This window comes from Nomascus leucogenys, chromosome 18 (genome assembly GCF_006542625.1).
Source record: "Nomascus leucogenys isolate Asia chromosome 18, Asia_NLE_v1, whole genome shotgun sequence".
Taxonomy (NCBI): Eukaryota; Metazoa; Chordata; class Mammalia; order Primates; family Hylobatidae; genus Nomascus; species Nomascus leucogenys.
This window is the reverse complement of record NC_044398.1, coordinates 97,528,279-97,541,090: the sequence shown is the minus strand read 5'-3', so window position 1 is coordinate 97,541,090 and position 12,812 is coordinate 97,528,279. Positions and strand designations below refer to the sequence as shown.

Here is a 12,812-nt window from a genome sequence, read left to right as displayed (position 1 = left end):
ACGTTGTGGGGTGACCCTGACTTCCCCAAAGCCATCAGCTTCTAGGACTACCGCAGCATTTTTGCAGGGTGTAGACCTGGGTTCGCCATCTAATTGTATGTGGCCATCACCTGGGTGGATTCAAGAACTGCAGATCCTTGGGCTTGACTGCTGGAGATTCCGACCTGATTCGTGTGAGGTAGGACAAAATTCTTGGCATTTTTTTTTGGTGTGCTTTAGTGGGTTGAGTAGTGGCTCCCAAAAGATATGCCCAAGTTCTGGGCCCTGGAACCTGTGAATATGATCTTATGTGGAAACAGAGTCTTTACAGATGGAATAAATTTAGGGATGTCATGATGAGATTATCCTCACCTAAATCCAACAACTGGTGTCTTTAAAAAAGACATGAAGGGAGAAGACACAGTGATATGTAGAGAAGGCCATGTAGGAACAGAGGCAGAGACGGGACTGATGCTTCTACAAGCCAAGGCACCTTGAGGATCACTGTGGCCAGCAGAAGTTGGGGGAGAGGCACAGCATAAATTCTCCCACAGAACTTCTAGAAGGAACCAGCCCTGCCCACACCTTAGTTTCAGACTTCAGGCCTTCATAACTATGAGAGAATACATTTCACTTATTTTAGACCACCCAGTTGGTGGCAATTGCGTGACGGCAGCCACAGGGAACTAAAGTACATGTTTTTAAAGCTCGCTGGGTGATTATCATATAAAGCCAAATTTGGAGACCACTGGCTTTGACTGTGCCAGAACTCATGCTAAGAGCTTTATATATGTTATTTCATTTATTCCTGATTCAAGTAGATAGTTTTACTATTGCTATTATTATCCCTGATTTTATTTATTCATTCATTCATTCGAGACAGGTTTCACTCTGTTGCCCAGGCTGGAGTATAGTGGCGTGATTATAACTCACTGCAGCCTCAGCCTCCTGGGCTCAAGCAATCTCCCCATTGCAGGTCCTAAGTAGCTGGCACTACAAGCATATGCTACCACACTCATCTAATTAATTTTTTTCCCCCTGTGGAGAGGGGAACTTGCTGTATGGCACAGGCTGGTCTTGAACTTGTGGCCTCAATAATCTCCCACCTTTGCTTTCTAAAGTGCTGGGATTAGAAGTGTAAGCCACCATGGCCAGCCCCCATCATCCCCAGTTTTACAGACAAGGAGAGTGAGGAGCTGAGGTACCGTTGATGAGGTTTGGACCAGGACAGTATTCTTGAAATGCTGACACTCTTAGCTGCTCTGTCCTGCTGGCAGGCACTTAGCAGGTTCTTAAATGCTACTGGCTGAATTGTGTTGTCATTGAACATTCCTGTGCTGCCCAGATGGCCTTCCCAGAGCAAATCCTGAAAAGAACGCAAGTAGAACAAAACCTGGGTCTCAGCCCCAGAGGGAGCCAGGGCAGAAAGCTCTGAAAATGGACATGGCCCATTGGTTACGCACCTGAAACTGACGTGACTAAGATGCTTTAGGATAAGACACTGTTCAAAAGTGAGCAACCCATTGAGTGGGAGAGTATATACGCAAATTGCAGATCTGTAAGAGACTTACATCTAGAATACATAAATTTCAACAATACAGACACAGCTCAATTAAAAAATGGGCAAAGTGTCCGAATAGACCTTCCTCCAAAGAAGATACACAAATGGCCAGTAATCACATGAAAAGATGCTCGACATCGTCAGTCATCGGGGAAAATGCAAGTCAAAACTGCAGGGAGATACCACTGCACACCCGTTAGAATGGCTAGAATCTAAAAGTCAGATAATTGGGCCTGGTGCAGTGGCTCACGCCTGTAATCCCAGCCCTTTGGGAGGCTGAGGCAGGTGCATCGCCTGAGGTCAGGAGTTTGAGACAAGCCTGGCCAACATGGTGAAACCCCGTCTCTACTAAAAATACAAAAATTGACCAGGCCTGGTGGCAGGTGCCTGTAATCCCAGCTAATCTGGAGGCTGAGGCAGGAGGATCACTAGAACCCAGGAGGCAGAGGTTGCAGTGAGCCAAGATCACGGCACTGTACTCCAGCTTGGGCGACAGAGCGAGACTGTCTCAAAAAAGTCAGATAATTGTAAGTATTGATGATAATATGGAGGGACCTGAGCCCTCATAAGCAGCTGTCACTTGAGAAAACAGCTGGAGAGTTCCTCAAATATTAAGCAAAGAGTTGTCGTATAAGCCAGAAATTCTACTTCCAGGTACGTACCCCACAGAAGTATCAACCTATGTCCACATATCAAACATATGTCCCGTGTACGGGAATGCTCACAGTAACATTATTTATCATAACCAAAAGGTGACAATTACCTAAATGTCCATCAGCGGATTCGTGGAAAATTAAAGGTGGTCTTTTTTTGGAAGCCACTGCAACAAAAATGATCTGAGTTCAGGCAGTAGCATTACAGATGCCCACATGAGACAGGATTTTGCAGGTGGAGGTGTTTTACAGGTTGAGAGGTACAATTGGGTGGTTGATTGGATGCACAGGTGAGAATATAGGGCTGGCTTTTGCAGAAACAAGAGCTGAGGATGGTTTGGGGCTGCCTGGATGTCATGGCCTCCTAGGGGCAGTTGGTTAATCTTCTGGATGTAGCTGAAAAACTGCAGAGAGAGGGCATCCATCAGGGATGGCAGGGCCAAGGCAGTGGGTATGGAGTGGGGTGGGGAGAGACCGCCTCCTTATGGGAGATGCTGTGAAGATGGGTTTCCCCAGTCTGCTGGGTCCAGGACCCACCGTAAGAAGCTGTTGGCCCCCATCTGTACTTGGCCACGTCACTGGTGGGTTTGTGGGGCGGTGGTGGAGGGAACATGAGTGTACCAAGGAAATGCCTCTGTTGCCTTGCATGATTTGTACAAGGAAGTGTGGTGTGTGCTGAGGTCAGTTGCCTGAGGCTCAGGGGTCCCAGCATTCAACTTAGATGTGCTGCTTTTAAATTGTCCAAGCTGGGGCAAGTCACTTGCCATCTCTGAATCCAATTTACTCACCCAAAAATGAGGATGAGCGTTCTCTTCCTAGAAACACATAACATTATTATGTCCATCTCCCAGAGGAAGAAACTCAGAAGATAGAACGTAAGTATCTTGTCCAAGGCCATATAGCTCATTAATGGATCAAAGGAGATTTGGGCTCCAGAGTCTGTTTAACCCTCACACTATCCTACGTGTTGATGAAGGATCACTACATGAAAGTGGCTAGTTCTAGGCCAGTTCTCCAGGACGTGTAACCTTTGGCAAAGTCCATAATGGACTGGGTTGCTGGGTTGAAGGATTCTGTAAGGTTACCTAGCCCTCATTTTAAGTAATTTAACAAGTGCAGAGTCTGAAGCTCAGCGAGGTGAAGTCATTTTCCCAGAACTCACACAGCCATCCAGCCAGACTCCTGGCATGACCCCAACTCTACGTGACCCCCAGTGCAGCTCTCCTTCCACTCCACTGCCTTGGCCTGCAGAGGGTTGCTTTGCTGGATCCTGTTAATCTTGTCCATCCCAAACTCACACCTGGGGCTACTGGGTCATGGTACCAGGGTCTCCCCTGTCACTGCCTTGACTGACGTGAAACTGGGTTTTCCATTCCTGCCTCTTGACGCCTTAGACAACAGCCTAGCATTTCAGAGGAGTCTGCGTGTTACAAAAAAAAGGGCAGCAGGTGTTATTTGGGCTAAATTGACCTTGAAATTGATTTCTTTATTTTATGACTTACTGAGAGGAGATTAATACTTTTTTTTTCCTGCAGTCTGAAACAATTTACATGGTAATAGAAGGTATAGTCAGTCAAATAAATTGCTGGAAGTGGTAGTGTTCCAAAGAGGGGGAAAAAAAAACGGAGGTTACTTGCATTGATTTCTTTGCCCTGGGGAGAAGCAGAGATTTTAACATCTGGGAATTTTTCTCTCTCATTTTAAAAGCAGAGGACTGAAGAGCTTAATCTGACATTTACACAGAATTTTCTAAGTTGGGGGAAATGAGGGCAGCCTGAGTTCCTTGCTGAAGGTTAACTGGCGTATCCTACGAAGGGATGGGGGTGGTTTGATTCAGGATGGGCAAGAGAAGCCTGGGTGTCATTATGATGGGCTTGGAAGCTGGCTGCATGCTCTTGGCTGCCTTGCTGTGATTCGGGGCGTGGTGGAGGAATGGGGTGGTGGTAGCGGACTGTCTGTCAAAGATTCGAATTCACGCCCAGATGGGGCACTGAGGAACCATATGGGTGGAGGCCATGCTTCCAGCTTTCTGGGTATTGCTTTGTGGTCACCCTACCCCAGGATGGGGTTTAATGTTCGCAGATGCTTCAGCTCACATGGATCACTGGGATTTGCCAGTTTGCCAGGAGCATTGGGTTGAAATCTGAGAGTGCGTCTACCTCAGTGGTAAAATGCAGTGATCGATTAGTACTGCCTGCCTTGGGAACAGGAGGGGGACTGGTGGCTTGCCTGCTGTTTATATTTCCTGGTGAAATCGATTAAGGTATTACCCCAATGCCAGCATTTCTGCATTCAGATCACACTGAAAGGACTCCTGTCCTCCAAAGCGACCCCAAATTCATTTACCACATGGTGCGAGCTAAACATTTTTTTTTTTTCAGAAAATGGCAAGAAATGAAGCCTTACCCAAAGGGTTCTTGCCAATGTTGTCATGTGTTTTTCCCTTAAATTATTTTCTCTTAAAAATCAAATAAGTTTCAGGCAGCATTAAAAATATTTTCCTCAATAATACATGCCCAGCGTACAAAATTCAAGGGTCAGAAAAATAAAATGAGTTTTCCTCCTACCACATCGTTTTCCTTCGCCAAAATGAGCCTTTTTTTTTTTTTTTTTTTTTTTTTTTTGAGACGGAGTTTCTCTTTTGTTACCCAGGCTGGAGTGCAATGGCATGATTTCAGCTCACTGCATCATCTGCCTCCTGGGTTCAAGTGATTCTCCTGCCTCAGCCTCCCTAGTAGCTGGGACTACAGGCACCCACCACTGCGCTCGGTTTATTTTGTATTTTTAGTGGAGATGGGGTTTCACCATGTTGGTCTCGTAGTCCTGACCTCAGGTGATCTGCCTGCCTCAGCCTCCCAAAGTGCTGGGATTGCAGGCGGGAGTCACCACGCCTGGCTCAAAATGAGCCTTTTAAAAAATACTGGTTTCTTCTCTGTTTTCTGGAGATTTCAATGCATATACTAGAAATGCCTATATTCTTAACACGATGAACAGATGCGGAGTACTACACATACCACTGTGCATTTTACTGTTTTCTCCCTGTCATTCTATATAAAGCTACCTCATTATCTTAACTGACAGTGTCTGGATTCACTATAACTTATTTACTTGGCATCTGAATAATGGAATTTATGTTGTTCCCAGTATTTTGTAATTACAAAAAGGGCTTCCATGAATATCCTTGGCACAAGTCATGTTATACTCATGCAGACGTTTAAACAGCAGGCACTTGAAAAATGGAATCCCTAGTCCGAATATTATCAACTTTTAAAAGGTTGACCAATGTATAATTTCACTATGTATAAAGAATACTTGTTGCCCTAGAGTCTTATGATTTCCATGCTTTATTCAAATTTCTTCTTTGTCAGTCTCAGTAAAAAATAATATATTGCCTTATTTGCATTTCTTTTATTATGGTTGAAGTTTTAATTACAAGGATTATAGGGATTTCTTAATGTGCATAAGAGGTATTTGCATGACCATCTTATGAAATCGTCTGTACATTTCCTTTGCTTGTTTTTTCCATGGACTTCCTTTGGTGTTTTCCTTATTGACTGGGGGGAAGCTCTTTATAAATGATGTTACCTCTTTGTTCAGTGGGTTTTAATTTTCTCAGATTGCCCTTTGTCTTCTACTTTGTTTATGATATTTTTTTCATGCATACAATTTTATGTACGCAGAATTTTAAATCTTTTGTTTTAAGGCTTTTGGTTTGGGGGTCATAATTAGAAGGCTCTTCAATACCACTCTGAGATTATAAAAATCTTTTTTTTTTTTTTTTTGAGCTGGAGTCTTGCTTCATCGTCCAGGCTGGAGTGCAGTGGCACGATCTCGGCTCACTGCATCCTCTGCCTCCTGGGCTCAAGCGATTCTCCTGCCTCAGCCTCCCCAGTAGCTGGGATTACAGACTCCCACCACCATGCCTGCCTAATTTTTGTATTTTAGTAGAGATAGGGTTTCACCTTGTTGGCTAGGCTATAAAAATCTATTTGATTATGTTATGTCCTCTGTTTGGAGCATGATTAAGGAGTTGTTTTGATGTTTTGCCTCCAAGAAGGAAGTCTCTGAGGTGTGGTGGAAATGTGTGTGGTCTGTGTTCATCCAACAGCTGTGATCTGGCCTCATAGGCTCCTCAGCCTCCTTTCTTTCTCTTGGCATCCAGAATTCCCAAGGAGATATGTCACAGCCCTGGGGTCAGAACACTTTAGGGTTCAGTGGGCCCTGGCGGCCTGGTAGACCTTTAGAGCTGTCAGAGGTGTGGGGGGCCAGAGCAACTCCATGTTGAATAGGAGCTGGATAAAATGAGACTGAGACGTACTGAGCTGTGTTCCCAGATGGCTAAGGCATTCTAAGTCACAGTGTGAGATAGGAAGTCAGCACCAAATACAGGTCATAAAGACCTTGCTGATAATAGCAAAGAGCTGGAACCAACCCAAATGTCCATCAATGATAGACTGGATAAAGAAAATGTGGTACATACACACCATGGGGTACTGTGCAGCCATAAAAAAGGATGAGTTCATGTCCTTTGCAGGGACATAGATGAAGCTAGAAACCATCATTTTCAGCAAACTAACACAGGAACAGAAAACCAAACATGGTATGTTCTCACTCATAAGTGGGAGTTGAACAGTGAGAACACCTGGACACGGGGAGGGGAACATCACATACCGGGGCCTGTCAGAGGGTGGGAGGCTAGGGGAGGGATAGCATTAGGAGAAATACCTAATGTAGATGATGGGTTGATGGGTGCAGCAAACCACCATGGCACATGTATACCTGTGTAACAAACCTGCACTTTCTGCACATCTATCCCAAAACTTAAAGTATAAAAAAAAAAAAAAAAAAGACTTTTCTGATAAAACAATTTGCATTGGAGAAGTCGGCCAAAACCCACCAAAACCAGGATGGCGATGAGAGTGACTTCTGGTCGTCCTTACTGCTACACTCCCACCAGCGCCATGACAGATTACAGATGCCATGGCAATGTCAGGAAGTTACCATATATGGTCTGAAAAGAGGAGGCATGAATAATCTATCCCTCGTTTAGCATATCATCAAGAAATAACCATAAAAATGGGCAACCGGCAGCCCTGGGGACTGCTGTATGGAGTGGCCATTCTTCTATTCCTTTACTTTCCTAATAAACTTGCTTTTGCTTCGCACTGTGGCGTTGCCCTGAATTCTTTGTTGTGCGAGATCCAAGAACCCTCTCTTGGGGTCTGGATTGGGACCCCTTTCCTGTAACAGAGCTGCTGACCCCATTTGTCTTACACAACCTTGGTCCTTGAAGGTCTCCCTGCTTCATCCGTAGGAAGCCGTGATGCACCACCCCCATCCTGCCCCCACACCTTCTGCCTATTGTTCACGAGGCTTTGGTCAGCCATGGCCTTGGCTTGGAGCTTTGCACGATGTTGGTCCACGTAGGTTTTACTGGCAACATCATTGGGAACTCATCATGCACCCAGAACCCCACCCCTGACCCCACACCCTCCATCCATTGCTCATGAAGCTTTGATTGGCCATGGTCTTGGCCTTCTGTTAACCTGTAGGATGGAGTGTTTATTTTTTCCACCTCCTACATCTTTATTCTGTATGACAGTAGATACAAAGATTGATACATCTGGATGTGGCTATTCATAGGTAGGCATATAAACACTCACAAGATTACATGAATATGTCTGTGAGCCCTGAAAATCTGAGACACAGGTCTCAGTTAATTTAGAAAGTTTATTTATCCAAGGTTGAGGACACAGGCCTGTGACACAGCCTCAGGAGGTCCTGAGGACATCTGCCCAAGGTCAGAGCACAGTTTGATTTTATACATTTTAGGGAGACATGAGACATCAATATATATGCAAGGTGAACATTGGTTTCATCTGGAAAGGTGGGAGATCTTGAAGCAAAGGCAGGAAGACAGGTATACACTGGGAGAGGGGGCTTCCAGGTCAGAGGTAGATAAGAGACAAATGCCTTCATTCTTTTGAGTTTCTGATTAGCCTCTCCAAAGGAGACAGTCAGATAGTTACGCATTTATCTCAGTGAGTAGAGGGGTGACTTTGAATGCAGTGGGAGGCAAGTTGGCCCTAAACAGTTCCCAGCTTGACTTTTCCCTTTAGCTTAGTGATTCAGGGGCCCCCAAGATTTATTTTCCTTTCATATGTCTATGTAAGTATTTATATACCCAAAAAAGTGTGGCTGAATGCGGTGGCTCATGTCTGTAATCCCAGCACTTTGGGAGGTCGAGGCGGGTGGATCACTTGAGGTCAGGAGTTGGAGACCAGCCTGGCCCACATGGTAAAACCGCATCTCTACTAAAAATACAAAAAAAAAAAAAATATTAGCCAGGTGTGGTGATGGGCACCTCTATTCCCAGCTGCTCAGGAGGGTGAGGCAGGAGAATTGTTTGAACTTGGGAGGTGGAGGTTGTGGTGAGCCGAGATCGTGCCACTGCACTCCAGCCTGGGTGTCAGAGCAAGACTCCCATCTCTAAAACCACACAAAAAAACATGTCTCCCTAAAGACATTTCCAGTCTGGAAGAGAGTCTTTAAAGGCAGTTGTTAGGCAAAGAATATCACCTTCTAATGCCACCTCTGGGAGCTGACACCAGCCCATGACAAATCTGGAGAGGATGATGTTTGATGGCCCATCTGGGATCTCTGCCTGGGTCATTGTCTTAACTGGCTAAATCCTTGCTGCTGGGGATTCATGTCCCAGCTTTTGAAAGCTGCAAACTGAGGCGCAAGAGGGCATACGTTTCCAGGGAAGGCTACTAGACTTCTAACAAGTGGGTGGAAAATGAGGGAGCAGAACTTGGGGGAAAGAGAAGAGCGGCAGACAGTGACCAGAGTGACAGCTGGCTCGGGGCCCTGGTTTGGGATCTAAAAAGGGTTGCAGATCAGATCTTCTCTGTACTCCTCAAGAATTTTCATCTGAATGAATCAGGCCAGCTCAGATGATACGGAGGCTTATTGTAAGGATTCAAGGAAGAGACCTGGGCTTTCTGAAAAGCAGAACAGTGTCAGACGGCCACTACCTCCCTTGCCGCACCACTCGGCTCTGTTTCCCCAACTCAGTCAGACTTAGAATGTTAATATGTGCTTGTCTCTGTTTTCAAGTGAAGGAGGGATATAGGGACACACAGGATTGGGCATAAAGCTTGCTGCTTTGTTCAGATAACACAGGAACTGTGTTAAGAAGGAGGGTGCTAATCTAGGGTTAGGGTGCATGTCCAGTTCCAGGGTATGGAGAGGTGGAAAAGTGGCAGGAAGGGCAGAAAAAGTCTCTTGAGAAGAGCAGATTTAGTTGGTACCATCTTCTGTCTCCTAGGAGTGAAGGCTTCCTGTGCTCCTTCTGATGAAAATGACACGGAAGTGCGGCACAATCAGAGACAGTCAGCTAAAGAGGACCCCAGGCCTCTGGGACCTCAGGCCCAGGGATATGGAGAGGGAAAGCCCCTAGCTAGGGGGAAGGGGCTTGGAAGTGAGGAAGGGGCAAAGAGGAAGAAGGGTCTGCAGGGGAGCTGGATAGGAATTTCATCTGATAGCTAGGTTCCTAAGTAAGATCATACTCGAGTGTAAGTCCTGAGTTGTCTCTTTCCAGGCTCTGGGATACTGGTTGCCTGGATCCTCTATTCTCTTTTCTTCCAATCAGCTTCCCCTGGAAGACTCTTAATTGTGACTCAAACCTAATTTTACCTTCCTAAGGCTGGTGGTTGCTATGGAGCCAGTACTGGCTTCACATGCAAGGTCTTGGACTTACGAAGTCCAACACAGTGCAATGACCATTTCCACGGGTCTCTGTTTCTGTTCCTGAGAAAGACAGATTGATTCGTGCTGCCTGCGGCAGGTGTGTGTCCCTAGACTGGTTAGAACTGGGCAAGGTGCTGGGTCACCTGTGAGTCTTAGAAGGAGGCCCCTCTCAAAGAAAGGACCATCCTGTAGATAGGGATCCCAGGGCATCTAATAACACTTGGGTCTTGTCACTGGGTTGAAATCTGCTATTGGGCTTAACTCGTTGATCAAGCACAGTTTTTTCTTGGTCCCTCTATAAAGTGGGACTGAAAAGAAAGTGACAAAAGGCAGACATTCTCAGACCAATGGACATTCTCTCAAAGGAGAATTGGCGTATCTGGCAGCAAAATCACTGCATCAACCTCCTCTCCCTTCTCTCCCCATTCAGGCTACTACTTTAGACAGTTGCTGGAAGCAGGGGACACGATTTGTGTTTAAGTTTATTTGTTCACTTCAGTAAACTAGAGGGTGGATATGGCATGAGGACCATTCTCTGTGTCGAGGAAGGAGGGGAACAAACACATTTTTGATTTCTTGGTCACCAGATTTTTCCGTGACCAATGTCTACTAGAAAAGTGCAAAAAGAGAAACAATAAAATATGTGTCTTCTCATTATAAGTTCAGAAATGATGTACAGAAACAGAAATCCCAGAACTCTGTGGGTGGGTCTGAGTAATTCTTGTGGCTGGTACAGGAAAGGGTAGGTAGCTTCTGTCCCCCTCTGTTTCTCTCTCTTTTGACATCTGTCTCTGTCTATATCTTTCTCTCTCTCTCTCTCTCTCTTTTTATACACCTCTCCTTCCCCTGCCTCCTCTCTCCCACTTACTCTGCACCTCTCCGTCCTGCCCTCTTTCTCTCCCTTTCTCTCCCACCCTCTCTCTTTTGAGACAGGGTTTGCTTGAGACACACACAGCCCTCTGTCTCCCCAGGAGGTTTAAGGGGTGACCCCAGGCCAAAGCCTGCTGACTTTTTTTTTTTTGAGTTGGAGTTTTGGTCTCATCGCTCAGGCTGGAGTACAGTGGCAATGGTCTTGCTCACTGCAACCTGTGCCTCCTAGGTTCAAGCGATTCTCCTGCCTCAGCCTCCCAAGTAGCTGGGATTACAGGTGCCCGCCACCACAGCCTAGCTAATTTTGTACTTTTACTAGAGACGATGTTTCACCATGTTGGCCAGACTGGTCTGGAGCTCCTGACCTCAGGTGATCTGCCCGCCTTAGCCTTGCTGACTTTTGATTAATGACAGTGTAGAGCTTTAGGCATTGCTGACGCTTTTGAGGCAGGAGCAGTTCCCTAGAGTTGATGGTGACCAGCTTTAACATGCTCCTGTGCTGTACCTTGTGGAAAGGTGGACGAAGGCCTTGGGAATACTACAATGGTGATTCACATCCCGGTGATTGCAGTAGACACGCTCAGTTCAAGCTGCAGCTCCACTGCAGTCCTGCTGAGTGCTGTTTTACCTAGGACAAGACCCTCAGCCTCTCTTTTGCTTCTTCACCTGTAAGACGGGGCTGAGGTTAAGACCTACTTCTTAATACCCTGGTAAGGATTCAGGGTGAAAATGCACAAGAAATGCACAGTGGCTGGGTGTGGTGGCTCATGCCTGTAATCTCAGTACTTTGGGAGGCCGAGGCAGGTGGATCACTTCAGGTCAGGAGTTCGAGACCAGCCTGGCCAACATGGTGATTCCCTGTATCTACTACACATACGAAAACTTATCCAGGTGTGGTGGCGGGCGCCTATAGTCCCAGCTACTTGGGAGGTTGAGTGACAGAGGGAGACTCTGTCTCAAAAAAAAAAAAAAAAATAGTGCATAGCATTGCAGATGCTCCCTAGATGCAAACTGTTGCTGGAGTGGAAGGTGGAAGGTTAGGGACCCCCAGCGTCCTTGGGCTGGGACGAGGAGTCCACACTGAGAAACACCCAGACCAGCACTGCCTCAGGAGTGTCAGGGGTGTCAAAGATGCAATTTAGCGTTTGCTGGTAACCACATTAAAAAGTAAAAAGAAACGGGTGAAATTAACTGTAATAATAAATTTCCTTTGAGATAGTCTTAATATATTTACATTTTTAAACAGCAATTTATTTTATTGTTATATATTATTAAATGTCATTCTAACACGTAATCGATATAAAAATATTAATGAAATATTAATATTAATGAGGTATTTTATATTCATTTTCTTCATCGTGTCCTGAAAAGCCAGTGAATATTTTATGTATACAGCCCATTTCAGTGAGACTAGCCACTGGGCTCTGTAGCAATATCGGGCTAGTGAACATTGCGCAGGGCAGTGCAGGTCTCGACCCCTGCAGGGGATGGGTGGAGAGACAGAGGGTACTGTGGCTAAACGTGGTGAGACGTTCTGGGTCATGCTAAACTGGGTTACTCCAGGTTATAATTTTTTTCCTCAACCCGGCTTCCCCAACCTTTTTATTTATTTGTTTGTTTTTTTGCTAGGACTACAAGTCTGAAAATTCAACCCTCCTCCCCGGTGCCAAGAACAATCTGCAAGACTCCGTAAGTAGAAGCGTTTTGCTGAACAGATTAGATTTTGAAACTCCTTTTGCATCCTTTTCAGCCTCTTTGGTCTCAGTCATCAGTCACTGGGAATGGTTTTTACTTGAAACTGATCTTGCTGGAGAAGTAACTGGGTTTGAGGGGAATACATTTTCCCGAGCACTTGCACAATTTCAATTAGGAAACACCTGGGCCATATTCCCAGCCTCTGGTACATGGTGTGAGAGCTGTATTCTGAAATCTAAAAAAGAGCAGGTCCACTTGGTGGACAGATCTGGGACAGAGTGGTTGGTGACAAGTCTGCAAAT

At 45.7% G+C, this 12,812-nt stretch overlaps 1 protein-coding gene across 7 annotated transcripts in view; it reads left to right on the top strand.

The window, feature by feature from the left end:
* Positions 1–12,812, top strand: part of RBFOX1 (RNA binding fox-1 homolog 1) — a 2,489,097-nt gene that overhangs the window by 351,472 nt on the left and 2,124,813 nt on the right. For all 7 annotated transcript variants that reach the window (XM_030799104.1, XM_030799108.1, XM_030799109.1 and 4 more), the window contains exon 3: positions 12,445–12,504. In XM_030799104.1, the coding sequence (XP_030654964.1) occupies positions 12,445–12,504 (60 nt within the window). The remainder of the gene's footprint in view (positions 1–12,444; positions 12,505–12,812) is intronic.